Below are 25650 nucleotides of genomic sequence, written 5' to 3' on the forward strand. Positions count from 1 at the left end.
AGTCAATATTATTGAAGATCTCAATATGAACTCAATCATCCTTCAAGGCCACCTCCATCATCTAAGTGTCTCTTTTCAGTTTTTTCCCTTAAGCAGTCTTAGGAGAAACATCTGAGACCAAGATACATAAATCAAATGCATTATGAGAAGGAGCAACATCTGAGCAATAATTCTCTCTGGGGAGTTAAACTATTATCATAAGACATCTGGCGGATGATAACACAGGTGATAAATCCCAGTGACCAGTTGGTAGCCTGTTTTTGCTTGTGCCAGTTCAGAATCACACAGAACACCCTAGCAACCACATAGCAACGCACCCACAATGCCCTTTCACAAGCGAAACTGCTTTAACTTTCTTTAGTAAATGCAAATTTATGAGTTTCCTATGGTTACTCTGTGAAGTTGTTCTTGAACACGTCTTTGATTTCATCATTTCTCTCTGTAGATCTACCGTACATCATGTGACTGTATCAAGATTTACAGTTTATTTTATATCATCCCAGTAAATACGCTGTAGTGATCCCGTCAAACTAAATAGTCCCATTGTATTCATGGAGGGTTGTAATTTTCTCTAATGAGACCCTTGATATCATCTCTGTGTGTGGCACGGATGTGGCCAGACACATTCATTATGCCGGGCGCATGTGGTTTCTGCTCCTTTATGTAAATATAATATAGTTGTTGATTTATACTTACACGATGAGACAAATACAAATCCTCCCTCCATTACAGCTTTGAACGAGGAGAGGCTTGAAAAAGTTTCATTTGTTGAAGACTTGTGCTTAAGATTTACAGCTTTTGTGTAACTTTAGCCTGTTTTAAAGACAATTAATATTTTTTGTGACATTTTATTTTTTCACAGTGATTCTTTGATGTGATTCTATTTGAATGAAACTCATTTTTTCTTAAGCAAAATCGAACTTCTCATTTCTTTTTGTTTCTAGGGTTGATTCATACTTTGATGAAATTCAAACTCTTTCCAGTGTTTTTCACAATATAACAGTGTATTGTCAGCATATGCGTTGCATTACATTACACTACATTAATCCATTTATCCGTGCAACGTACAAGCAGGCAAAACATTTATTTACTGTAATCGTGAAGCCTGTACCGTGATAATGGTAAAGCGAAATCAAAGTACATTCAACCACTCATTTTCATGAGTTCAGTCACCCCGTGACATCATCTTTCATCTTGGGGAAGATGGGTTGCATTTATTGACTCCAGTGAAGCGTATGTAAGCCCACCTTCTGCCAGCCAGGCCTGGGATTCGCCTGCATGTCTTTTATCATCATCTTGGGAGGGCATGATATCATCTAGCTCATATTCGGCTCTCCACAGCGGGATCTTACTGTAGTCACCGACCGGCGAGTTTTCTCTTCAAATGAGAAACATCCACACATCTCTCGGTTATTTGAAACTTCTCTCAGAAGTTAAACGCTGGCAATTTTGTTCTTATTCAGATGAAAAAAGCCATCGGCCGTTTGTGTTTATTCTACATGAAAATGCTATTGTTCTTTCTCTTTTGTTTCAAGAATCTGTCACGGAACTGTCCAATCTTGTCTTGCTTTTAGTGGCAGAATCATGACAGAACCTTGTTTTGTGTGGAGAGAGGGACATGTTATTGTGTTCACGACATAACATGCGCTCTCTCCGGTCTGGTCTTTGGCCCCGCCCCTCTTGTTCTCTCGTTAGCTTCCCTTGAGTGTTTCATTACCCACACCTGCCAATTGTTAGTTATCCTTTGTTAGTCTCCCTATTTAATGCCCTTGTGCCTGCTGTCCCTTGCTCGGTCGTTTCGCTTGTATTCCCTGTATGACGTTTGGTCATTGCGCTGTGAATGAGCCATCGAGTCTTCGTATTTTGTCGTTAGGTCTTGTCAAGTGTGTTGTAGTTTGTCGTATCAGTTTATCGTATTCATTATCATTATCCCTGTTCTTAGTTGGTTTCCCTCTCGTGGGCTTTTGTTTTGGTCCTGATTAAAATCTTGTTCGTTTGCCCACTTGGTACTAGCTGATAGCGGCTAGTGCTCGTCAATGTCAAAAGGTCGACCAATCAAATGAGAAAAGACGAGGTTTACAGAAATCCAGCCAATCAAATTACAGAGACCAAGCAGAATGTCAGCCAATCAGAGAAGACCGAACTTTCAGCCAATGGGCAGGCGGGCTCTTAACAGATACCCTGCGTGAATTCCAGCACGGAGATTACCGACTGTTTAGTGAGATGTAAGAACGCAAGCATAACCAAGCCAACGGTTTACAGTATAAATGTTAAATGGTAAGATTCAGAGATGCAAACTACATAACAGGCCTCAAGATTCAAGATTAGTAATGCTGTTTATTTCAAATTCTTAATCTACCTTTTTTATGCAACTTCATAGTTGCAGGCTTAGAGCAGACATATTTTGCCTGTTTTGGGGTAAGAGAAGAGAACATTTAATTGTCAACATTTGTTATGTTATGGTTTCAAAATGATAAAGCACAGAACACTTAGAAAATAGTAAAGCAGCTGCCATGAATGGGAAAACATCTCCTTTGGGGACTATGCCCATATGTCTTCAATGTCTGGCTCCGCCCCTGATCTAAGATGGATACTAACTACATGAAGGAAGTGCATTTTCAGTGTTTTACCAAAGTTTATGAGGGCACACAAGTTTTAGAAAGAGGATGACCCACATTGATACACTATTTACAATAAACGCTGCAAGATTTCATGAAAAATAGGCATTGTAAATTTTTTTTCACTGGGACTTTAAGGAGTCTTTTTCTAATCTCTTACCTTACAAAACCCTAAAGGCAGTGGAAGTTAGGAAATTCTTTTGTATGGTGATCTCACAATTTTAAGGTTTTTGGGTATGAATATTATGGTAAATAAGTGAGGCGTGTAAGTACAGTGGACGAAAATTTGCCCAAGATGTGAGGTACTGGGACATCCTAGGTAAGAAATCATGTGAAATAAAGATCCATTATGTTCCGCCCGTTTCTCTTGTGTAGAATTTATCTCTGATGTTCAAGCTGCAACACATTAAGGGCCCTCGGTGGATGACTTCATAGTGAAACCAGAGCTTTTTACAGCAGTCATTAAGTGTGTCATAACCAGTACTAACCCAACCGTATGGCCCCGTGCCGAGTGACGGATCTGAGCAATGATAAACTTGAAATATGAGTGAAAGGTTTTCTGCCTGTATTAAAGCTCGGAGATTACTTTTTTAGTTCATGACATTTAATCAAGCTTATTATATCATTTGTCATTAAAGTATTAACTTTAAGATGTTTCTTTGAAAATAGTACTGTGATAGATGATGCAAATGGCATACTGTAAGAGACATGGACGTCTTGGGTGACACGAGGTTGAGCAAATAGTCATAACATTTTAGTTTTTAAGTGAACTCTTTTAAGATTACAATAAGGAAAAGCACGGGACTTGAAGCGATAGTTTACCCCAAAATTCCTCATTTATTCATCCTCACGTCATTCCAAACCTTTATGGCTTTATTTCGTCTGAAGAGCATAAAAGAGTTGTTTTGATCAACCAAATCAACATTGAACCCCATTGACTTCCATTGTTTGAACACAAAACCACCGGGACGTTTCTCAAAATATCTTCTTTTGCGTTCCACCGAAGAAAGAGTCACATACAGGTTTCAACGACACGAGGGTGAATAAGTGATGACAGAATTTTAATTTATGGGTAAACTATCGCTTTAAAGCAATAGCTCTCCCAAAAATATCAATTCTATCATCATTTACTCACCCTGGGGCCCTGTATACATTGATTTTTTCTGCTGAACACCAAAGAGATATTTGGAACAATGTCCGTAACCAAAAAGATCTCATCCCCATTTACTGCCATAGTAGGGAATATGAATATGGTGGATGAGATCTGTTTGGTTACTTTGGATATATATTATTTTGTGTTCAGCAGAACAAGGAAATTTATACAGGTTTGGAACGACCCCAGGGTGAGTAAATTATGATAGAATTTTCATTTTTGGGTGAGCTATTGCTTTAAAAGATCTCCTTTTGCTCTCCATTCAATCCAATTACTGCATACTAGAAACAATTGCAATATAAAATAAGTAGTAATTGTATGACTTTTGCTTTGTTTTCCGGGAAAATGATATCCCTTAAGACTTTGCGACATTGAATACTGTTTTTTTTTGTATTGCAAAAGACTCCATTATTGTTTTTTCTGTTTCAAAGCATGTGTTAAGATTCCTCCTGAAAGCAGACATCATGTCTTAAGAGCAGGTCAAATGGCGGATGTAAGTAGATTTGTACATTTTCTTTACATGTTTGTTTAATTCTTTATCCCCGAGTATTAGCGGTCTCCACATGTTCCACAGGACACTAGTTTCCTCTGACAACTTTCTCTGGTGTGACGGCTGTTTTCACTCTCTCCTGCTGTGTAAATCTGACCTGTCAGCTCCACACGTGCCCTCACATCACCGCTGTCAGGGGGTCATGGGTGAGTTCTGCATGGCATCATTTGTTCAAAACACATGTCCTCATCGCATTCCTCTCCTTAAAATAGCTCACAACACAAGTGAGAACTTTGATTGGGCGGCAAACCTGTCGAAACAACTGCGTCGGACCCCCACACCCAGCGCACAAAGGCTTGAGGAGGTCCGAAAAACTTTCATTTGAGAGCAGACAGCGAGTCGAGCAGGACACTGGTAGACTTTCACTTCTCGTTGTTTGCGAATCTTGTTTTTCCATTTTGATTTCATTGTTTTATTTGATTTATGCACAAATCTCTTTCATTTATTTTAGATTAAGAATCATCTTGGGATGAATGAAATGCGAAGCTGTTCTTTTAAAGCAAAAGGGAAGATTTTGAGAAACCGTTTATAAATATTTACATTCAGAAGCATCAGGGGTAAGCCGTCGGACCGGTATGCGTGTTCTGTTTGCTTTGTAGCATTACCTCACACCCGAAGCGGGTCACCCAGGGGTCTCCAGCCGTCTCCACCGTCCCGTTCTTATCGCCCAGGCTTCTCTGTTCTCAGTCAGAGAGGAAGTTTTGACAGCCAGACTTTACAACCTCCTCTCCCCCTGCCTGCCTGCCTGCTGCGCACATGCTCTGACAGAAATCAAGTCCAGTGACCTCATTCTTCATTCACGAAACCATACCCCCACCCTGCCTGTTCTCTCTCTGCTTTTCTCTCTCTCTCTCTATTCTCTCTCCCTCGCGCGCAGTCAGGCAGCATGCCAGCCGTTTTCTTCTTGCTGCGCTCTCTGGTTGTCAGTCTCCTCAGTAGCAGACTCGCAGCGTCGGCCGCGCAGCTCCTCCGCAGAAGCCTCACGGCTGCCGTTGCCCATCTCGGCACCGTGCTGCGCCACATCTGGGACAGGCTCCGCTCCAAGGAGTCCAAAGAAGCCATCTTGGGCTGCGTGCTGTGCATTCTCAACATGCACAAGAGGGTGGACAACTAAACTCCTCACGCTTTCAAGCATTCGGGTGAGGTGGGGGACTTCAACTTAGATTTCGGACTTCAGTTTATTTTGGACATATTTTCCTTGCGACATGTCGGAGAGCATCGTCAGGAAAATTCAACCTTTCACAATCGGGACTAAACTCTCCGCGCCAGCTGTGCCAAAGTGCCCAAGCTTCACTTTCTCTGACGACTGCAAACTGCAGCGGCGACTGAACGAGCAGGTGTCTCTTTATCTCGGACGCTCTCAGGTGTACGATCGACGACCTGCCACGGTCCCTGTGACCCCTGTGAACCATCAACAGGAGGAGATGTCTGACCAAGATCACTTAAACACTGTCTCTCCGAACGCTGCGTCCAGATCCATCCGTAAGATCACCATCTCTGGCAGCGTGGAGGCCGGGTCCAGTCCAGAGACGGAACTGAAGATAAACCCAAATTCGGAGAATATTAACAACAACAATAACATCACAAATTCAAAAACAGTGCTGCCTAAAATAGTTGGTGTCAGCTGTGAAAATAAACCCAACTCACATTTAAAGGTAAGCCGTTCTTATTCATGCGTTTCATTTGTTACATTCGTCAATATTTTGGCTTGATCTTGTTGGAATGGAAGGGAAAAGACACAAATCAAATTAAATAACAATTAGATTTACATAACATTGCATTTTAAAATACTGATAAACTGATCAAAAGTTTGTCATAATATTTGAATTAAAAAAAAAAGAAATGAAATAGTTGTAGCTAAAGTTGCATTCATTTTTCCCCTGGTGGCCTTGTTGGTGTTATTATAAATGAATTTATTACAAATAACTTTGATGACAAAGGCAAAATTGTGTACATCATGTATGTAAAACGTTATGTTGAGATTTTATTTTACTGACAACTTTTTAATTTAGTTGGACTAAATTAAAATGTTACAAATAATTAAAAACAATATTTTATCTGTGTTTGTTAGAAAGTTATATTTATTGTATATATATTATTTATTATAATATATGAACACAACAAGATTTCTTATATATATATATAAACAATTATAGAATAGAAATTTTAGATGAGCTATGACTAGAAATCAAGTTTAAGATGTAATTCATAATACAAGGCTGGTGTAGTTCTAAAAAGATTTATGTTTGACTATTAAAATTCGTAAGCTTATAGATTTTGTAAACACATCCATATGAAATAATCACATCTGATATAAATCTCCCGTCCAGTTTCCCTGCATCGGGATAAAGCGCTGCATGTCTGGTTTAAGGAATTTTGGTTTGGAGCGTTCACATGTTGCTGTTGTTTAGCTAAAGCTGTGGTATTGCAAACATAATAAGATGTCATGGAAACCGTAATAGACGAGTATTCATCTCATCTCATCCTGCGTGATGATGAAAGCTCTCTCAGGTTTAATATTGGTCGATGCAGCTCCGCATGAAGTGATGTGATAATGGATGTCATGCGAGTTAGATGAGTGGCCTTCAGTGATGTGGTTCAGTGTTCAGATGATGTATTTATTATGTAACTCGGCTCTTCCAGGAATCACTGCTCGACTCTGATGATGTCAGAGCTTCAACTGAAAGAGGCCTTTCTGTTAAAAACCACCTACAGGGTTCTGTTTGCTCAGTTAAATGTCAATGGCTTAGTGGGAGATGCATTTAAAGATTTCTTCTGTATATTAATGTGTGATATGTAAACACAGTGTGGGGTTTAAAGGTCAGAGGTCGCTAGTGAAGATGCTTGTAATTTAGCGCAATGTACGATTGTAGTTTAAAGTCCCCGTGAAGCGAAAGTTATGATTTTAACTTCCGTATTTTTACGCATTTCCGACTGAAACAGAATTTTGAATAGTGGGTGTGGCTTTCGTCTTTCTCTCCGATTTGATTGGATTTATCAAAACTTTTGAAAAATTTTTGAAATGGAACTGGCAGCAGATTGACAGTTAAAGGGGAGGAGTTCACAGATGCTCCACCCAAGCCGTCTAACATATTTAATCTAAGATGGATAGTCATTGCGGGAAGAAAGTGCATCTTCAGATTTTAACTAAAGATTATGAAGGCAAACGATTTTTAAAAAGAGAACGACCCACATTGATACACTACTTAAAAAAAACACTGCACTATATCATGAAAAATAGGAGTTGAATTTTTCTTTTCACTGGGACTTTAACAGCTTGATATAACATTATTCATTATTTTACTAGAATTCATTATTTGAGTTGAAAAATGTCAAAATCTGGTTGGATCAGAGATCTTCTAAGGAACACATAAACAACATGTAAATCAAAGATCTTAAATTTGCTTACATTTGACATGAATATTGCTTTAATTTTATTCTGTCATAATTTCTGTGTTACATTGTTTAAAATTCTGTAAATTTGTTCATTTCAAAGTAAAAAAAAAAATGTTGTCAGACTTTAGTCCCCACTGTATAATAAACACACAATAGTGTTCAAATCATTTATTTCACATTTTGCTTTTGCAATTTACTCTTTATGAACTTCGACCTCTGTGGATGAATGTGAATAATGACGGCTCATTGTTCGTGCGACAGGTGTTGCTGTGCAAAGATGCTGAAAGGCAGCGCGTCGGTGACCGTGAGAAGATCTCCAGCTTTCCACAGGTAAATATGACTTTGACAACATTTTGAATTGAATACATGTTCATCGGTTTATTTCGTTTCAATCCAAAGCTAAACACACAGAATTTGTCATGAAGGTCAAAATTACTTTAGCAGTGCCTCAAAATGAAAGTTGCTTTGTATGAAAACATCTGCTAAATGAATGAATGTAAATGCATTCTATATTATAGTTACATTCTTTATGTAGTACTTTAAATATCTTGTTTCCCTTTTCCTGTACAATGCCAAACACACACGACCGACCCCAGACATCAGCGTGCTGCAGAATGTAATTTTGTCCGTGTTTCACCTCACGCCAGATGTATATAAGATAATAGGCCCTTGGATTTTAGGAAGTGATGTCAGTCGTGCAGCGGCCAAGCCTAAACGCTGTATTATTTTAAGTGTTCGTTTGGGTTTTGCAGAGGAAAAAGCAGCAGTGAAACTTTAACAGTCGTTTAGGGTTAATGGGGTTAAACCACTGGCCGGTCTTCGGCGGCCACCTGCGAACACGCTGTTGTTTGGGTGCCGTAATGCCTTCGGAATAAATGTTTACTCGTAACATTAAGGAAATTCTCCACAGCCCTGAGTCACACATTCAGAGGCCAAGACTTGAGTCATCCCACGATCGCCACCAAACCGAGCGCATCGGGAATCTTTCCTCACTGTAGCCATGTGGAAAACATGAGGTCATACAGGATGGGAAGACACTCGGAAGAAGTGGACCCGGACACGGCGGTGCTCCCAGAGACGAGTGTCTGAGCGCGTGTCTGATCTGTGAGATTGACCACTGCAATATCATTGGGTTTTGCTTGTGAAAATGTTCTTAAAGCAGGAAAGTTGAGAAACTAAAACATTAAATATTAATATTAAATATTAAGTTAAAATATTTTAATCTGAATGAAGATTTTTAAACTTTCATTGGTGATCTTTTCCCCACATATGTTTCCCGACTTCTGTTTGTGAAATTATAGGAACGATTTTAATTTCTCACTAATGCAGAGTTAATGTGGAAGCATCACTACGACTCGTGTTGGCATTTACTTTCAATACGCTCTTGAGCTTCAGTTTGCTTTGTACTTAAACGCCGCGGATGATTTAGGACTAGCGGCATAGACATCAATGACATAATCACTGTGGGAATTTACTTTGTGGTTTTGTGGTCTCATGTCCCAGTGCTGTCAAATGACCCTCATTCCTGCCTGGACGTGTTTAGCAGATTTCTTCTTTGTAAGCTTTTTACTCTCGCATGTAAACTCATGACATCACACATCAAGCTTGTGTGCAGTTCTGTTTGCAAATAAAAACGTAAAAGCATTTGGTTTTTCTTTGGCCTTGATGAAGCTTTTAGCCTGACAGATATTTACATGTATCCCAAAATACAAACAACCGACACAATCTATCCCGTGTAATTGTTCACACACCCTCGATGTTTTATATTGTATTGTTTGCAGCCGTTTGTGATGGTAGAGTGTATTTGAGGCCGTTGGTTTAACATATTATGTCTACTATTATTTTGTCTTGAATTATATGTCGGCAACAGTTACAGCTTTAAATCAAATTGTTTGTTCACACACAGACCCATTTACTGAAAACCCGAACAACAGGAGCGAACGTGCTGAAGGTGAACACTCCGTCATCCTCCTCTGAACACAAGGACGTGTCTGTGGTCACAAAAGTGTCAGCGGGGCAGAATGATCACAGTGTTGCTCAACAGAACGTCCTCTTCAACAGAGAGATCACTCAGGTATGATGACAGAATGTTGAAATCTTATTTAATCAACTTTGCTTTTTCAACATATTTTTTTCATACGTGAACGACAGAAAGCAACAAAACTGTCGGAAATATTGGGTCTGTTGGCTTGTGATTTAAATGATTTACAGCAAACTAAAAAGTATAAGATCTGTTTAGTGTTTGGTTTAACAGTTTGCGTGGATGACACTCATTGTGAAATATAGGTAGGAATATGATTTTTGCAGATTTTTACTCATGACCGAAAGACATAAATCCGGTTTTATTAACAGTTAATCTAAGTCAGAGGGAATGAAAAGGGTACTTATTCTCAATTGCTGTCCACCGGCCTTATTGTAGAACAAGTCATTAATGTCAAATTAAATAGAATCGTTTTTTATCTCTATCATGATATCCGTCACGTAGTTGTGACTAAAATCTCATTTCACCCCAAAATTCTCTTTGTGTTGAATTTGTTTGTCTTCACTGAGAATTAAGTATTACTTTCACAATAACACAATTACTGTGATAGAGTTATTATGTTTTATTTTATTTCAAAATAAAATACCGTCACGGTATTAACTTTTCACTACACGATTATTGTGCCACGCAAAATTCACGATAACGGTTTATCTCGATATTTATCTAAATGTTTATGAAAAGAAATATAAGATGCCATTAGTTAAATAGGTTATTTATTTTGTGTTTTGTCCGTTACACTGTGTCTACACCGGATGCGGCGTGATGCGACAATCCCATTAGCACAAGCCGTGTGTCGTGTCGCACCGCCACGATGTTACAATGAATCACACTTGAATGAAGGCAGAGAGAGAGTGTGTAACTTGTAACTGTTATGATGGCATTTTTAATAGGTACTGAATAGTTTACAATATTACGATATGTCAACACGATTTCGGTAATTGTGGGTTTTGATAACCCGGTTAATGAAAATACCGGCATATTTGAACACCCCTCGTTGAAATAAACAAAGACACTACAATGAATATTAAAACGATGTATAAATACTTGAATACAGGGACTTGTGCTTCATTTTCACGATCATCATCGCACAATGCAAAAAATCGCATTGGTCCTAAAAATAGGCAAGATGTCGTTTCTTAATTTTGACTTTGAACTAAATATGAACTGAACATGGTATTGACATCTAAAACTCGATATACAAACCATCACAGCAGCTTCATTAATAGAGATACCACTCATGCTTAAAGTCTTCATTTTCTCTTTATCATCGTTTCTTTTCTCGTTGCTGGAAACGAGAACACGTCTGTGTCTCTGAAGACCTGCTTTTGTTCACTTTGATTCTTTCCAGCTCATCCTCCGATGTCAAAAGTAGAGAATTGATTCAGGGCTTAAATCGCTAATGTGGAAAGTTAAACTCTCGGTTGACAGTGAGAGAAAAGCAATCGAGATAAACGTGGCCCTATGACCAGCGCTCGGCTCTTTTCTCTCATTCTTTGTGTCTGAAGTTGGAGGGCGGGCAGCGTAGGGGAGCGGGTGGGGAGGGGAGGACCACAAGAGGAGTCATTATTTTGGGATGAGATCATTGTTTGGCCCTGTCTGTTCACGCCTCTGGCCTTCTGAGACTAAACCGTGCCGCACAAGCGCTGGCGTTATCTCATCGCCACACTCGCTCTGACATTGGCATTTTTTGGAGGCATTTGCTTCAGGAATACTGGACACAGCTGTCAACAGTCCGTGTACCAGCGAGATTTACTCCGCGAATAAAAAATAAACAGGGCGACAGGGCCTATTAATGTCAATATGCTGAAGAACCGCTGGGTTTTATTAGCTTTATAAAGTCATTTGAATGTTATTTTTGCAAATAGTCTTTGGATGTGTGTATGGCTGGGGATGTGTTGGATGACGCTTCTATGTCTTTATGGACATTTAGTTGACTAACGGCACTTCTGATTTGTGTTTGTTCAGCATTGTGAAGCTTAGAAAGTAAAAGTAGTCTTCTTTAAAGAAAGAAAAACACTATGAGAAAAGATGAGATCTCTTTTATAGACATAAGATGACATAGACAACAAATGGAAAGTTTTGCTTAAGTCTCAGAAAAAGAGTCAGAAATCTCCCGAACGTCTCCATTTGCAGAAGAGATCTCAACAGCGTCTCAAACTGAGCTCAGATTTGTCAAGTCTGCAATCAAAATAATTGAACATCTCAATAGGACCATCTCATCAAATTTAAACCAATTTTGTTTCCATGTTATGCAATTTGGCAGATGCTTGCCTCATTGCATTAACAGCTATTCTTGGATCTTTAAAGGGTTTATTTAGTTCCAAGTCAACAGAGGTCAACCAGAAGAGGGATGAGAGTTAGATAGAGTATCTCAAAGTAGTCTTTTTGAAATGTGTTCTTCTCTTTTCCTTCCTCAACAATTAACAGAGGAAGTCAGAATTCCCCCTTGAAAACCTACACACATCACTTAAAGCATTTATAGTGGATTATTTCACCGAGCAACTGATTTAAAGCCTGTTATATTTGAAAAAGGACTATTGTTTTAAGGGGAAACGGAAGACACAAAGGCATTAGGCTTCCTGTATGAAGTCATGGTTTTCTCAGAGATCAGCACCGCGGGGTAGAAGCGAGGCAACCGAGCTGTTTACACAGGCCTTGAAAACAGAAATACCTTTGAGGCTGTGGGAAACCATTTAAAATAATGACTGATCTTTTATTAGAAATGACATCATTTCATTTTTTATCTACTCTGTGAAATCTTGCCGAGCACTGTGCCGTTTTGTTCTCTCGTCTCTGCAGTTAAGCACGGCAATACAAGTGTTATCATTTCAATTTTCCTTTTTGTAGACAAACTTGTGTGTGGTTTGCCTGTGAATGCTAGCAAGGATACTAGATTCAAGCATGTTGCTTTGTGGTTGCTAAGTTTTGTCCATAGAGCCCAACCCAAGCTTTCATGAGATTGTAGACTTGTTTGATCATCTGCCAAGCAAAATTGTAAATCACTTTGAAAGCGAACAGCACACCTCACGATTTATAAGTCAGTCATTTCCGAAGCAAACAATACGAGGGGAGGGTGAGAGGTTTGTCCAAATGCTCCACCGTGTATTTCATCTGCAGTAATAATGATGCCTTTCGTCTAATTTTCCTAGGCTGTCTCCTTACATTTAGCCCAGTGTTCTCAGACGATCGTCTGCTCTGTTGGCTTTGGAGATCACATCCGAACCGCCGCGTTTAGTCTCGAAGAAATGACAACTTCATTTAGCGGTCTGTTCATACGCCGTGACGTGGGTGGGCTTTTTGAAGACCGCCAGTGGTCATACATTGTGTTCATACCAAATAAACATGTCCTGGATCTATTTCCACTTGGCCACCTGTTTTTTATTCGCGCAGCGCGAGCCGAGCCAGTATTGGTGGTTTCGAAAGCTTTGTTCAGCGACGTGCGCGCTCCGGCCAAAAGAAACTTGCTGCAAATAACGTGATATGTGAGAAGCAGTGAGCAGTCTCCTGATGATACTTCTCAAGTGTTGCTGTAAGTCGACATTATCGTCGTATCCTTTCCAAGGAGTTCAGTAATAGATTTGAAAGGATCTTTGTGTAAAGTTAACATCGCTCTCTGTTTGCTTAATACCGTGTTTTCAGAGAGTTCTCTCGAATGGCTAAGTGAGCGTAAAATGGGCCTTAAGTGCCTCAACATGTGTTCAAAATCCAAAACAAAAACAGAGGATGAAACACATTTGCAAATATCCTGAAGGGTCATTTAGCAAAGAATTGACATCTGTTATGGCCCATTTTCGGCTAGTCCCGCATAATGGCAAAAATGTGGTTCTACCTACATAGTGTTCATTCTAAAGCATCACAAACAAACTTGTTCGATGAACTTTATGATTGAACTTTACATTTAGTTTTCAAAGCATCGTGCGGTGTATCCCACAGGCTGAGATATGGATCAGAGGAAGATTACGGGACCTGAGAGACAGCAGTAATGTCCAGGGATGTCTCCAGAAGGACTGGGACGAAGCGTGTCAAACCCTTCAGAGAGATCTGAAAGACTTTGAGAACACTCTCGTACAGCTCAACCAGGTAAGACTAAAACGTCCCCTATCTGGCAACACTAGGGGACGTCCTCCTTCTTGCTAAATAAACGACAAAACATTTACATATTGTTACGGTGACAATAACGTCTGGACCAAGCGAAACAAACTTTTCGGAAAGCTTTTAGCGAGCTGACAAACATTTCAGAAACTTTCCCAAGTATCGTGTTTTCCCAACAGGAATGCTAAATTTGTCCCTTGCCCTTTTCGAAGGGGGTCATTTAAAAAATAGCGGATAACTTGTCTCTGTTGACATGAAGCTCTGGTGGATTGCGAAACCAAGAGAGTGCGAAAGACATATGATGTTTTTAATAGTTCCACGCGATCACGTCGTGCTGTTGAACTTGTGTGCAGATGGGCGAGCAACTCATGTGCAAGCTTAACCCGACGTCCGACCTGGTGAGGAAACGCTTGGCTCAGCTCCGTGACCAGTGGGGCACGCTCAAACAGACAACTGCCAATCAAATCAAGGCGATGGGCGGGGCTAAGAGTCTGCAGGAGTTTAACGTGAAGGTGGACCGTCTGGAAGCCTGGATCAAAGAGAAGGTTAGAAAAAGCATCTTTGTTCATACAGTTATGAAGCTCTTTGTGGTGAAAGGGACCCGCAGATAAGAATGAAATACGTCATGCCTTTCACCCTCATGTTGGTCAAAAGTGACTCTTTCTTTCGTGGAACAGAAGAGAAGATATTTCGAGAAATGTCTTTGTGATTTTGTGTTCATACAGTTGAAGTCAATAGGGTCCAATGTTGTTTGGTTATCTTTATATCTTCTTTTGCGTTGTGCAGAAGAAAAAAAGCATAAGGCTTTGCAATGACACCAGCGCAAGTAAATAAAGCGAGAGTGAACCGTGCCTCTAATATACTGTAGATAAAATGTGATAATTTAATAAACAAGTGCTATTCCAATTGTATATTATTAATGATGCATTTGAATCATTTGGAATAAAGGCGTCTGCTAAGTGACTTATTGTAAATGCAATGATGCGTTTTGAATCATTTTTGCTGCAGTTACACGAAGTGATAAGATGTCCTAGTTTGCATCATGTAAAACATATTTAAGATCATTTTCGTTTAGCAAGCTATTTATTCGTTTTTCAAATGTGTGGTTTGCAAGATAGAACGACACATGCACGCTTTGAAATACAGTACATGGGGACGTTTGTTCCCTTGTGCAGTTTTGTTTTTGTCCTCTTTCGATTTTCATTCATCTTCAGCAGTCTTTCTGTCTGTGTGACCCAAGACGTCTGTTCTCTTTTAAATCTCACCATGGTAGCCAGACTCATTTACAACAACAGTAGCAATATTCAAAGAAAACAGTCACTGGGCTACAACAATTCAGAGCCGTAAAGCTTTTATACGTGTCAACAGGAAGAGGAACGAACGCTGGCTAACATCCTCGGGGAAAACATTGACAAGATGCAGCTTACCAGGAAGATCTTAGATTTGAAACAGGTGGGTGCTTCCAAACAACAGCTCTCTTCAATGAGCACTATTTCTGTCATGTTTGCTTTAGATAGAATCTGTTCTCTTAGTGTTTTACTAATATACCATCATAGTTTTTTTACCTGTTCAGTATGTAAGCAAGTGCATGTGATCCATACGTCCGGTGCATCGTGTCTAAACGGCTGTTCATTGTTTCCTACTTGCGTCTGAGTCAACACAATGTTCTCAATTTGTCTGATATTCTTCAGGTTTTGTTTTAGTGTGGAAACCTGTTGTACGAAGATTATGAATGTTAGATTTGTGCCAAACAAACTGTGCGATTGCATTAGTCGATATTCAGTAGAGTAGTTGGGTTCAGTCTGAAATCGGTCTTTCAGGATGAGCAGCTCTATCGTAATCTGCATGAGGAGATCAATCATGTGGCCCTCAGACTGGAGAAACAGGGAAAGACGGACGGAAAGACCATCTCCACCCGGAGAAAACACATCAACAAAATGTAAGTGCTTTTAAGAAAACAGGATAGATGTGTAAACATATGCATGGGTCTTTATTAAGCATCAAGTGAATGTCATGTCACGGCTACTTCCCGTGTGAAATAAACATTAAACACCACCATTTCATACTATACATTTTTTTTATGTATAACACCTCCCAATGTTAACATTTTTGGGTTGTTGACAAATAAACCGTACCGTGTGTCCTATGATGTGACAGCAAAAATTAAAAAACAAACGGTTAATTATAGATTATTTTATGTTATTCATATTTATATTGTTTATTATAAAAAGTAGCACAAAACAGTTATCGTTCTTGTTAGACAATTTTGCCGTCACACCATAGACACATGTCAACTAACTATATTCATATTTTGAATCTTGTGAAATGTACAGTATACACAGTTGTAATATAAAACTACTCTGACATCTGTAAACAACTCATGTAAATAAATGATGTAGATATTTATCTTTTAAACACCGTTGAAGTCAAAAGTTTACATACCCCTTGCAGCATCTGGAAAATGCTGAAAACATAGGTTAAGGTTTATTTTAATCTAGTCCTGCCCTGAACAAGTTATTTTACAAAAGAAATGTTAACGTAAAAGATGAAACCAAAATATTATAACACATTATATAAGAACATATACGGACAATCACGAGAACAATTACAACAGATGGAAACATTCAGTGATGCTCATGAAGGTCAGGTGGGTGTAAACCTCTGAAATGTTTTTTTTGGTGTAAACTGTTATTGTTTTGTTTATATCTCTCTTTTTTTCATTTAGTGTAATGTCTTTCAGAAGCTATAAAAATACTTACGTGTTATAATATAAACAATAATATAATTGCACCCACCTGACTTTAAATGAATGGTGTTCATGAGCATCACTGAATGTTTCTACATCTGTTGTTATTGTTGTGTATGAGTCTTGTAATTGTCCTCAATGTACTTCACTGTTATTGTGAAGATAACATCATACAGTATTAATAAAAATGAGGATGTAAACTTTTGACCTGGGCAATTTTTTGAAATCCTGTTATTATTCTTTGGTGTTAACTTTATGTTAACATTTCAAGGCAGGACTAAATTAAAATAAACCTTAATTTTCCAAATTCCCCTCCAAAAAATTAGCACTTTCCAAAAATCGGCAAAGGTTGTGTAAACTTTTGACTTCAAGTGACATATTTCTTATATACTCTGTTATGTTAGTACTCGAAGCTTGTAAAACTATACAAATTTATTTGTGTGATTTTCAGCAACATTTTGTGTGTGCACTTTCCATAAAAAGCAAACTTTTATTCTGTAATGCACAAAAGTGCTATGAAAACCTTAGCAAAACTTAGACATCCCCCAGAAATTGTACACATCTAGTTGTTTAAGGGTGTTTTTATTGAGTTTTTGCAAACATTGGATATATATAAATGCTGTTCTTTCATGAGCAGGTGGCTGAAAGCTCAGTCGCACTTGAAGGACTATCATGAGAATCTTCAGCTGGCTCTGGATGTTTCCTCCTTCTACCAGCAGGCAGATAACATTATCTGCTCCATCAACAACATGGTAATCATTTCCCTTTTATAGATCCAACATGTTCAAACCCCACAGCAAATCCAGTGTCTTGCCCCCTCGACATCAACTTTTGTAATGTAAGAATGTTATCTATGGATCCTTTTTTTTCTCCTCATAACAGAGGAAAAGCCTCTCCCGAAGCAACGGAGCTGGAGAGATCCGGGACATCGCCAGCCAAATCATGGTGCGTGAGATCCAAAGACCCGTCTCCCGTTATAGTGCCGTTCTGCCGAAAAGCCTTCTGACCGCTCTGTTTGTAAACCCGTCCGTGGTGTTTTTCGTCTCTGTGGTTTCAGATGCTGGATGTAACCGTGTCTCAGCTCTCCAACCTGCACCCGGCGCTGGCGGCCAGGGTCACACAGAAGCAGAGCGAGATGAAAGACTGCTGGGCTCTCTTCCAGAAGACTGTCAGGTAGCTCACGAAACCGCACGAGCCCCTACGGCGTCCTTGTAGGGACACAAGCCATTTCCCTCCTTAATGGGCAAACGGAGGGTTTTCCACAGAGCTGAAGGCTGTTTCCACAATTCTGTTTTTGTTGTATTTGTGTTCCTCACCGCCAACCGCGCGAGGCACGGCCAGAAAAAACCCTTCCAAATGATCATTAGATGCGTATAAAAGATTTCTGTTTCGCTTCATAATGTCAGCGATTACCAATCTGAATGTTTTCCACTGATTGTAATGTTTGAAAATTTGCTAGACTCCAAACAAGCCCTTTGATATTGGAGTTTGTTGGAAACAATGGTTACATGCTGTTGTCGTTTATTGAAAGTTATTAAATGCAACAGTTTTGCATATCTAAAGATTCTGTGTTGATTTCATTTATTTAGTTTTTGTTAGAGGTTTAAAGATGACGTTCTCCTTGAGTCCAGTCAGAAGAAATAGTCTTCAGTCTTTAGTTTCATTGTATTTCTGTTATTAAAGGATTTTGATTTAATCTGAAGGTGCCGATTACAAAATGGACTTAAAGTCCTGTCTGTTATCTGTGTATTCCAATGTGCATATTTATTTTAAGACATGACGTGTGTTTCAACCTTCATCTTTGTGGCTTTATAACGTTGTCTTATTTCAGGAGTCGTGACAGAGTAGCAGATGTGCAACAGTGTTTCATCGACTAATAAGCCTCATCCATATAACTAGTGATCAAGCTTCTGTGTTTTTGGCCTCGGTGTTTAGTTCTGTTGGCTGGCTTTTTGATGGCTCGGTGTTTGTGTTTATAGGACTGAAAAAGCAGCTCAGTTGACCTCCGCCCCCTCATTAACCAGGGAGAGCCGTGACCCCCAAACCCCGAGCCGAGAGCCGCCTGGTAGCGTGGGAACAGACCCAGGCAGAATTATGGGAAAAGAGGTGAAGGAAGAACAGAATCGTCTGAAGGGCTTTACGGTATGTTGACTTGCTGCTATTCGCGTTTATTTTGTCACAGTTGGTTTTGTGTTTGACATTGTATTTCTTCCTTGTTTTCTTGCCGCGCCAACCGTTAAAATGCCACCAAGTGCTTTTTCATATGATCCGTATTCTATGTGGTTTTCTGTTTCTGTGCTGCAAATGTATTAGGTTCATTGAGACCTGATGTGAGTCCCTTGAAAGCATTTCTACCATCTAGTCCTGATGACTTTTGCGATTGACTTTCTGGCTTCTATACGGTCACACATTTAACATTCACTGCTGTGTAAAGGTGATTGTGCAGTTTACGCAGACAAAGCCCTGTTGTCTGTGATACTCAGTTTTCAGGAAGAGCTTTTCAAAGTTTTATTGACCCTGGCACAACCCATCCAGGCGTTTCCGTGCGTGCCGTGATTCTGCGGTGAGGGCAAAAACTGCCAGCCAGGACAAACAATATTCTCGAAACTCCCAAATCTCAACGTTTTCATATCCGCTGGCATGATGGCTGAAATAACATATTTTGGACTTACTGTAGGTGCAGGGAACACTCATTGGATTAATAAAACGTTAGCATAAAACGTATTATGGTCCATTAGCGTTGGAGAGAGTTTACGTGCGTGATAAACTGACTGTTTTGGATTTCCCCCCTCACTCTCTTTGCATTACATGGATGTGCAGACATGAATGTACTTTATCGTAAAAGTATTTGTTAGGCATTATTCCATGTCCATTCCAGACTGACTGTTCCAGCCTGGTGCACGATGTCGTCCCTTGTTTCCCTTTTGGTTTAAAGACAGAAGCTGCCTGTTACTTAGAGTCCAATATAAGCTTTGTATCAGGTGTTTCTCTGGCTTTTCTTTTGCTGGCACGTCTGTGAGCGACATCGGCTTAATAGCATTTGTAACAATGGCTTCTTGTATCACCGTTGGGAGATGAGGTCACCTGGGTGCATCGTCTATGGGAGCTGCGCTCATTACACTTTATAGACACTTTTACTGGGACATGGTGAACCCACAGAGAATTCCAGATTCTGCCATCAGCCCAAGCGCCCCTCACAGACTCCACCCACGGGTTGTTGAGATGATGATGGTGTTTTGAGGTCGAGGTGTACAGGCAGCAGCCGTCGGATGTGGACGGCCCTGGAAATGACACACTGACGAATGTGATGATGGATGTGTTCACACAGTAGGCCAAAAGCATTGGGGTAGAAGCATCAAATTTTTTTGGCATTCCAAAACTTTCTTTTTTATGGGGGACACAAAAAAAGTATTTTAAAGAGCGTCTGTAACCAGACAACATTGAACCCCATTGACTTCCATTGTATGACCACAAAACCACAGACACATTTTTCAAAATATCTTCTTTTGCGTTCCACTTAGGAAACCGTAATATACCGATTTTGAATAACTTGAGGGTGAATAAATTATGTTTTTATTTTTTGTTGAACTATCCCTTTAAAACCAATAGATTTGCATATAGCTACCAGGTTTGGTCCCTAACTCCATTATGTGTTTTTCTGTAATACAGCATCTCGCTTATGGCGTGTGTGTTTGTATGAAGGCGTGTAGTCAGGCCTCTCGTCCGTTGACGTGAGGTAAACATGACGGTGAAGCCCGTTTCTCCGGATAATGGCTCCCAGATGCGGCAGGCACACCATACATATGGAGCGGGCCTACGAGGGCTCTTGGCTGACATCACTCCACAACTTTACACTAAAACAAAGGTCTTGAACGAGAGCGAGAGAGAGGACGGAGCATTAGAGAGAAAGCGGAACAAAAACTCAAGTGCTTCCAGCGCTGGGAAAAGAAAGAGAGCAGGAAACAACGCTTGGGAATAAACTAACCGAAATGATTTCAGGCCTCTTTGGAATACTTGATTTCTTAAAAGACCTTTCCAGTAACAAACAACTTTTTTTTAGCACCGTTACTTGTTCAGCTTTGGGGCTGAGACTAGAATCCATGTTTAGGACTCGGGTACATTAGAGAAGCATTTCTTTAGTTGTGTTTGGTGTCAATACATCTGTTTAATGTTTACACTTTTATTAAGTTTACTCTTTAAAAAACGTGTGTCCTGAAAAATACATGCTTAAAATATTATATTTAAGGGATACAGATATCTATATCCCAAAAAAGAGACATGTAGAGGATTGGAATGGCATGAAGGTAAATAAACAGTCTGATAACGTGCCACTGTTGGATTAAACTTCAACTTTTCGACCGGCATGTTTATAAATGCCTCATAAATTCGCTGCTCTCCAAATGGCATTTTCTCATGCAAACTCTCTTTCATTCTCTCAGGCGTCAGACGTTCGTTTCTTCTAAAATCTGACTCATTTCTCCTGAGCTCATATTTGGAGAATGCCATGCTCACATTCATATGTTGCCATGAAGCCGTGTTATAAACGCCCGCAGTCGACCAGTTTCACATCGTTTCTCAGCCAGGGCTGGTAACTTTATCAAAAGAAACTAATTTTGTAATGCGGGAACCCAGTTCTTTAGTACACAATAAGTCCACAATAAGTGCAACCGGCCTTTTATTTTGATCAAACTTGCTGTATATCATCTGTTTGCTTACAGAGTAAAAGGAGTTGACATATTTTTGTATTCTTGTTCAGTGTAAAGGTAAATTGACGCTGTAAGGACCATTTCTTGTTGTTAGAAAATATTTCAAGTTTTTCCTTTCCAAGCTATATATATAGCGACATCAATATTGTTCCTTGCACCTATTGTGTCACACAGAGGATAGAAAGTCATACGGGTATGGAACGGCGTGAGATGGAGTAACCGATGACAGAACGTTCTGTGTTGGGTGAACTTTAAGTAAGTGTAAACCTTAATTGTCCACTTATCCGGGTCATTAAACCAGCAGCCTATCCTCACACGTCTGCGCAAAGTGAATTTGATTCTCCAACAGCATGTGCCGTGTCCAGAGAGGCCTCATTTAATTCTACATTGTTGATGTCATGTCCATTAAAAGCATTACAGGGTTTGTGACCTTCTGTTCAAGACGTGATGGCTAGCGAGAGAATGAACATTTTCCGCTGCTGGAACCAGTTGAACAGAGCCTGTTACTGTAACTTTCCTTTCTGGGATTACATCGACGCTGTCCACACCTCCGACCGCACGCTGACATTCAAGCTTGGGTTAACATGCCAATGGTACAGTTTATGGTAGAGGGCGATGCTTCAATGGGACCATCGTGTTTCTGCGCTCGCGTTTGCACAGCCTGGATGTCTGAACACGTTGATAAATGTTCGATTTGTGTTTTCCTTCCTCAGGGTGGAAGAGACATAGAGCGCTACAGAAAGCCTTCAGAGAGCCAAGATGACCCGCAGCAGACTGCAGTAGAGAACTCAACGCGTAGCCCCACCAGCGATGTCATTGTCAGACTCCAGACATCCATTGAAAGGTAAATGCTGTTGAATCGGTTTTTGACTGCACTATAGATTCACTAGAACTTACAGGATCGCCCAGTGTTAGGTATTAGTAGTTACTAAGTAATTAGTTACTGTAATTTAATTATTTTTCTCTTGAAAAAGTAAAGTAAGGGATTGCTTTTAGTTACAGTTACTTCTAAAGTAATTGAACCAAATACTGTGTAATATAGTGGAAATGCCATCAAAAGTCTTTCAAATGTATGCTTTAATGTATCCTTCTCACATTTGTATACTTTGGTCAGTTAAAAAAAACATTTATGTAGTTATTTATTATTTATTTGAACGAATTGAAAAAGCCGTTTCATGTCTATCCTCGATTCACTTAACTAATCAAGGTTGATGTAGAAAGTATGTTACTTACATAAGTCATTCAATTCTTTTTGGAGAGAGTAATTTGTACGTTAATCTAACTACACTATTGAATATGTCATTAATAACTAGTAATTCATTCACTTTTTTTTGGATCTCCAAACGTAGACGTTGTTTTATGTACTTGCTTATTTGAAGTGAATAGAAGTGTTTTAATGTAGTATATATGCCCCGATCTGAGAAAGCCCACATTGTAAAAATGTATCATATTTGTCATTTGTAACGCTGTAATTTGAGGAAATGTGGTCACACTTTAGAAAAGGGACCAATTCTCACTATTTACTAACTATTAACTAAGACTTTTAAGACCTCAATAAACCCCTAAGTACTGGTTATAAGGTCGTTTTAGGTTTATGTATTGGGAAGGATTAAGGGATGTAGAATAAGGCAATGCAGAATAAGACATTAATTCATGCTTTATGATATTCATGTTAATAAGCAAGTAGTTAATGGTGAATTTGTATGCTTTTATTTTACGGAAATTTCACATATTTTAGAAATACAATTTAACAAATGTAAAATTACAGTAGTAGACTCCAAATTTGGTTGTAAAAGTTGGGTGTGAGAACTTTTACTAGAAAAATTGTTTTACGTTGTTGTTTTTGCGCCCCAGTTTTTTTTACAATGCAGCCGGACATATTCATTACTATTAGTATTATATATTATGAATGAAAGTATTTTTTGAGTAGTATATCTATCATATAAACTGTCATTTACAGCAATAAACACATATTGTGTATTTTAATATATACTTTTTTTGTCAACGACTTTGAAGTTGCTAATCTCATCCCTTGATGATGAGTCCTTTAGCCTGGATTTCACAGACAGTCACGGTTTTCCGAGTTATATCAGTTGGGACCAATTATTTTTGTAAATAATTTTTAAGAACGGAATAGGAACCAGAATGTAAATGAGAAGATGTTCTGATGTGCTTTTCAGCAGGAACCCGGCGAGCTCTGAATCCAGAGGCCACCCAGCTCTCCAAGCACAGCTCCAGAAGTTCACAGCGTCTGCAGACAAGGTGTCCATTTTTGACTTCAGCATTACACAACCCTTACACAACCATATATGTGTGTCCGATCGGCCAGAAAACATGAGCGTACATCAGCAGCCTCCTCTTCCTGCGATTCAGCCGACCTACCCTGAACACGGCCAAGCGCTGTGATTCATCCAAAATAAACTCATGAGAGCTTGATAGATGTCTCTTTGCAAAGTGTTTGAGAATTACATGTTTGTTTGACACCAGTGTCGGCCTCTGATGGTGTTTGTGACTTCCAGGAATTGTTCTGTTTTGAAAACCGAGCTGACGGGTTCTGAACCCAGTCTGGTCTGTAAAGCCAGAGATTCAAAGGCCGGCCAAGTCTAAATAAGTCTTCTGTCCTTCTGCCGGGAAATACGCTTTTCCTTTTTTTTATGGAATGTGATGCCTGCTTCCAAAATCTAGTGAGCCGTCCACACAGACAGTGTTGTAAATCAAAATAGACTCACAAAATCAATTGGTTTCTCATGTGCTTCACGCTGTAATAATGGAGCGAGTGTTACAGTACAAGTCAGTAGTTTGTGATGTTTAGTTGCAGTTAGGATGTTGCCTAGGTAGGGAGTGAACAACACGGCAGCTGATCAGGTTTTGTTTTTTTTATTCTCTGTTGAAATGTGACTTCTCATCTCACGTGACCCTCGTGTTCTCCACAGACCCTCTCCTGGCTCAAAGAAAGCATTGCCATGGCTACTCAAATATGTAACTTGTCTGGTCCACACGGTTTGGAAGTTGCCAAGAGGCGTCAGACATCACTGGACCAGGACATCCGGTCCAACAGAGCCAGAATAGAACTGGTCAAGAGGGTAAGACGTGTGCTTAGTGGGATCAGTAACTGTAAAAAAATAAGTGTTTAGATTTATTTTAATTTAGTGTAACATGGTGTAAAAAAATATAACGGATAACATAAAAGTGTTAGCATTTATTTTAGCGTTACTTAGTGTAATATGGTGTAAAAATATGTACATGTAATGTGTTGTTACAAATATAAGTATTTACATTTACTTAAACGTTATTTAGTGTTATATGGTGTAAATTAAATTACAATAAAATAAAGCTTAACACTTTTGTGTAGTGGTGCAAAATTATAAAACATAAAATAAAAATAAGAGTGTAAACATAAATTTTAGCTTAATTTAGTGTAATATGTGAAACATTTCTTTTTAAATTAATAAAGAAAGAAAAAGTGTTTACATTTATTTTAGTGTCATTTGGTGTAATTAAGTCCAGTCCATAACCTTGTCATGTACGGCTAAGGTCAAATAAAGTCAAACTGACATTTTCCATGAAACTGTACACAACAGCTCTAGAAACACCAACTTCGAAATCATTTTAATACTGTAAAATATGGATGAAAGAAGTTCATATCCTCATACTCCTTAATATGAGAGGCTTAGTAAGGATGAGTTTGAGTTAAAACACACTGTTTGACTCCAGGAGGGTCACAGTCTGGTGAGGGCTGAACATCCGGGCAGCAGCAGGATCCAGGAGTTTGTGAGTGAACTGGAGGTTCTGTGGGACGAGCTGATCAGAAGACATCAGAGGAATGCTCTGGTCCTGCAGGTCTCCGAAGAACTCAACCACAAGGTACATTGATCCACTGACACCTCCCGAGTAAGAGATGCTGGAGTTTGAGCTCTCACAACAATGACAGACCGGACAGCAGATATTGAGAGGTTGTTTGGTTTGGTTCCGCAGGTTGTCAGAGTTCTTCAGTCTTTGTGCAGTCTGGAGGCGTGGCTGGAGGCGGTGGAGCTGTCCATCAGACAGGCGTCTCTGGCAGGAGACCCGGAGTCCGTTAGCGTGGCCGAGCAGGAGAGCTCTCAGCTGGAGCGGGAGCTGGAGGCCCGAGGATTAGAACTGCGCGACCTCAGACAGGAAGTGGATCATCTGAGTAGTAACAAACATCTTCACACACAGCTACTTCCTGGACGGCTGAAAGAGGTGGAGGAGAAGTATGTGCACAAAAAACATGATTCTGTCATTATAACCGCATGTTAAGGAACCCAAAAGGAAATTCCTTACGCGTGGTGAAGAAGGTTCATGTGTGTTACCGCATGAAATGCAGCGT

At 39.6% G+C, this 25650-nt stretch overlaps 1 protein-coding gene across 3 annotated transcripts in view; it reads left to right on the forward strand.

Moving 5' to 3' along the window:
- Positions 1 to 5261: 5261 nt before the first annotated feature.
- mymx (myomixer) overlaps positions 5262 to 25650 on the forward strand; it is a 38646-nt gene continuing 18257 nt past the window's right edge. For 2 of the 3 annotated variants that reach the window (XM_079473524.1, XM_079473526.1), the window contains exons 1-16: positions 5262 to 5976; positions 7979 to 8047; positions 9624 to 9791; positions 13692 to 13838; positions 14204 to 14395; positions 15219 to 15302; positions 15671 to 15789; positions 17234 to 17348; positions 17479 to 17541; positions 17654 to 17769; positions 18576 to 18738; positions 22016 to 22146; positions 23483 to 23564; positions 24236 to 24385; positions 25017 to 25166; positions 25278 to 25534. In XM_079473524.1, the coding sequence (XP_079329650.1) occupies positions 5527 to 5976; positions 7979 to 8047; positions 9624 to 9791; positions 13692 to 13838; positions 14204 to 14395; positions 15219 to 15302; positions 15671 to 15789; positions 17234 to 17348; positions 17479 to 17541; positions 17654 to 17769; positions 18576 to 18738; positions 22016 to 22146; positions 23483 to 23564; positions 24236 to 24385; positions 25017 to 25166; positions 25278 to 25534 (2456 nt within the window). In that variant the 5' untranslated portion in view covers positions 5262 to 5526. The remainder of the gene's footprint in view (positions 5977 to 7978; positions 8048 to 9623; positions 9792 to 13691; positions 13839 to 14203; positions 14396 to 15218; positions 15303 to 15670; positions 15790 to 17233; positions 17349 to 17478; positions 17542 to 17653; positions 17770 to 18575; positions 18739 to 22015; positions 22147 to 23482; positions 23565 to 24235; positions 24386 to 25016; positions 25167 to 25277; positions 25535 to 25650) is intronic. The other variant, XM_079473525.1, reaches the window with a different exon arrangement.

This window comes from Barbatula barbatula (assembly GCF_947034865.1).
Source record: "Barbatula barbatula genome assembly, chromosome: 14".
Taxonomy (NCBI): Eukaryota; Metazoa; Chordata; class Actinopteri; order Cypriniformes; family Nemacheilidae; genus Barbatula; species Barbatula barbatula.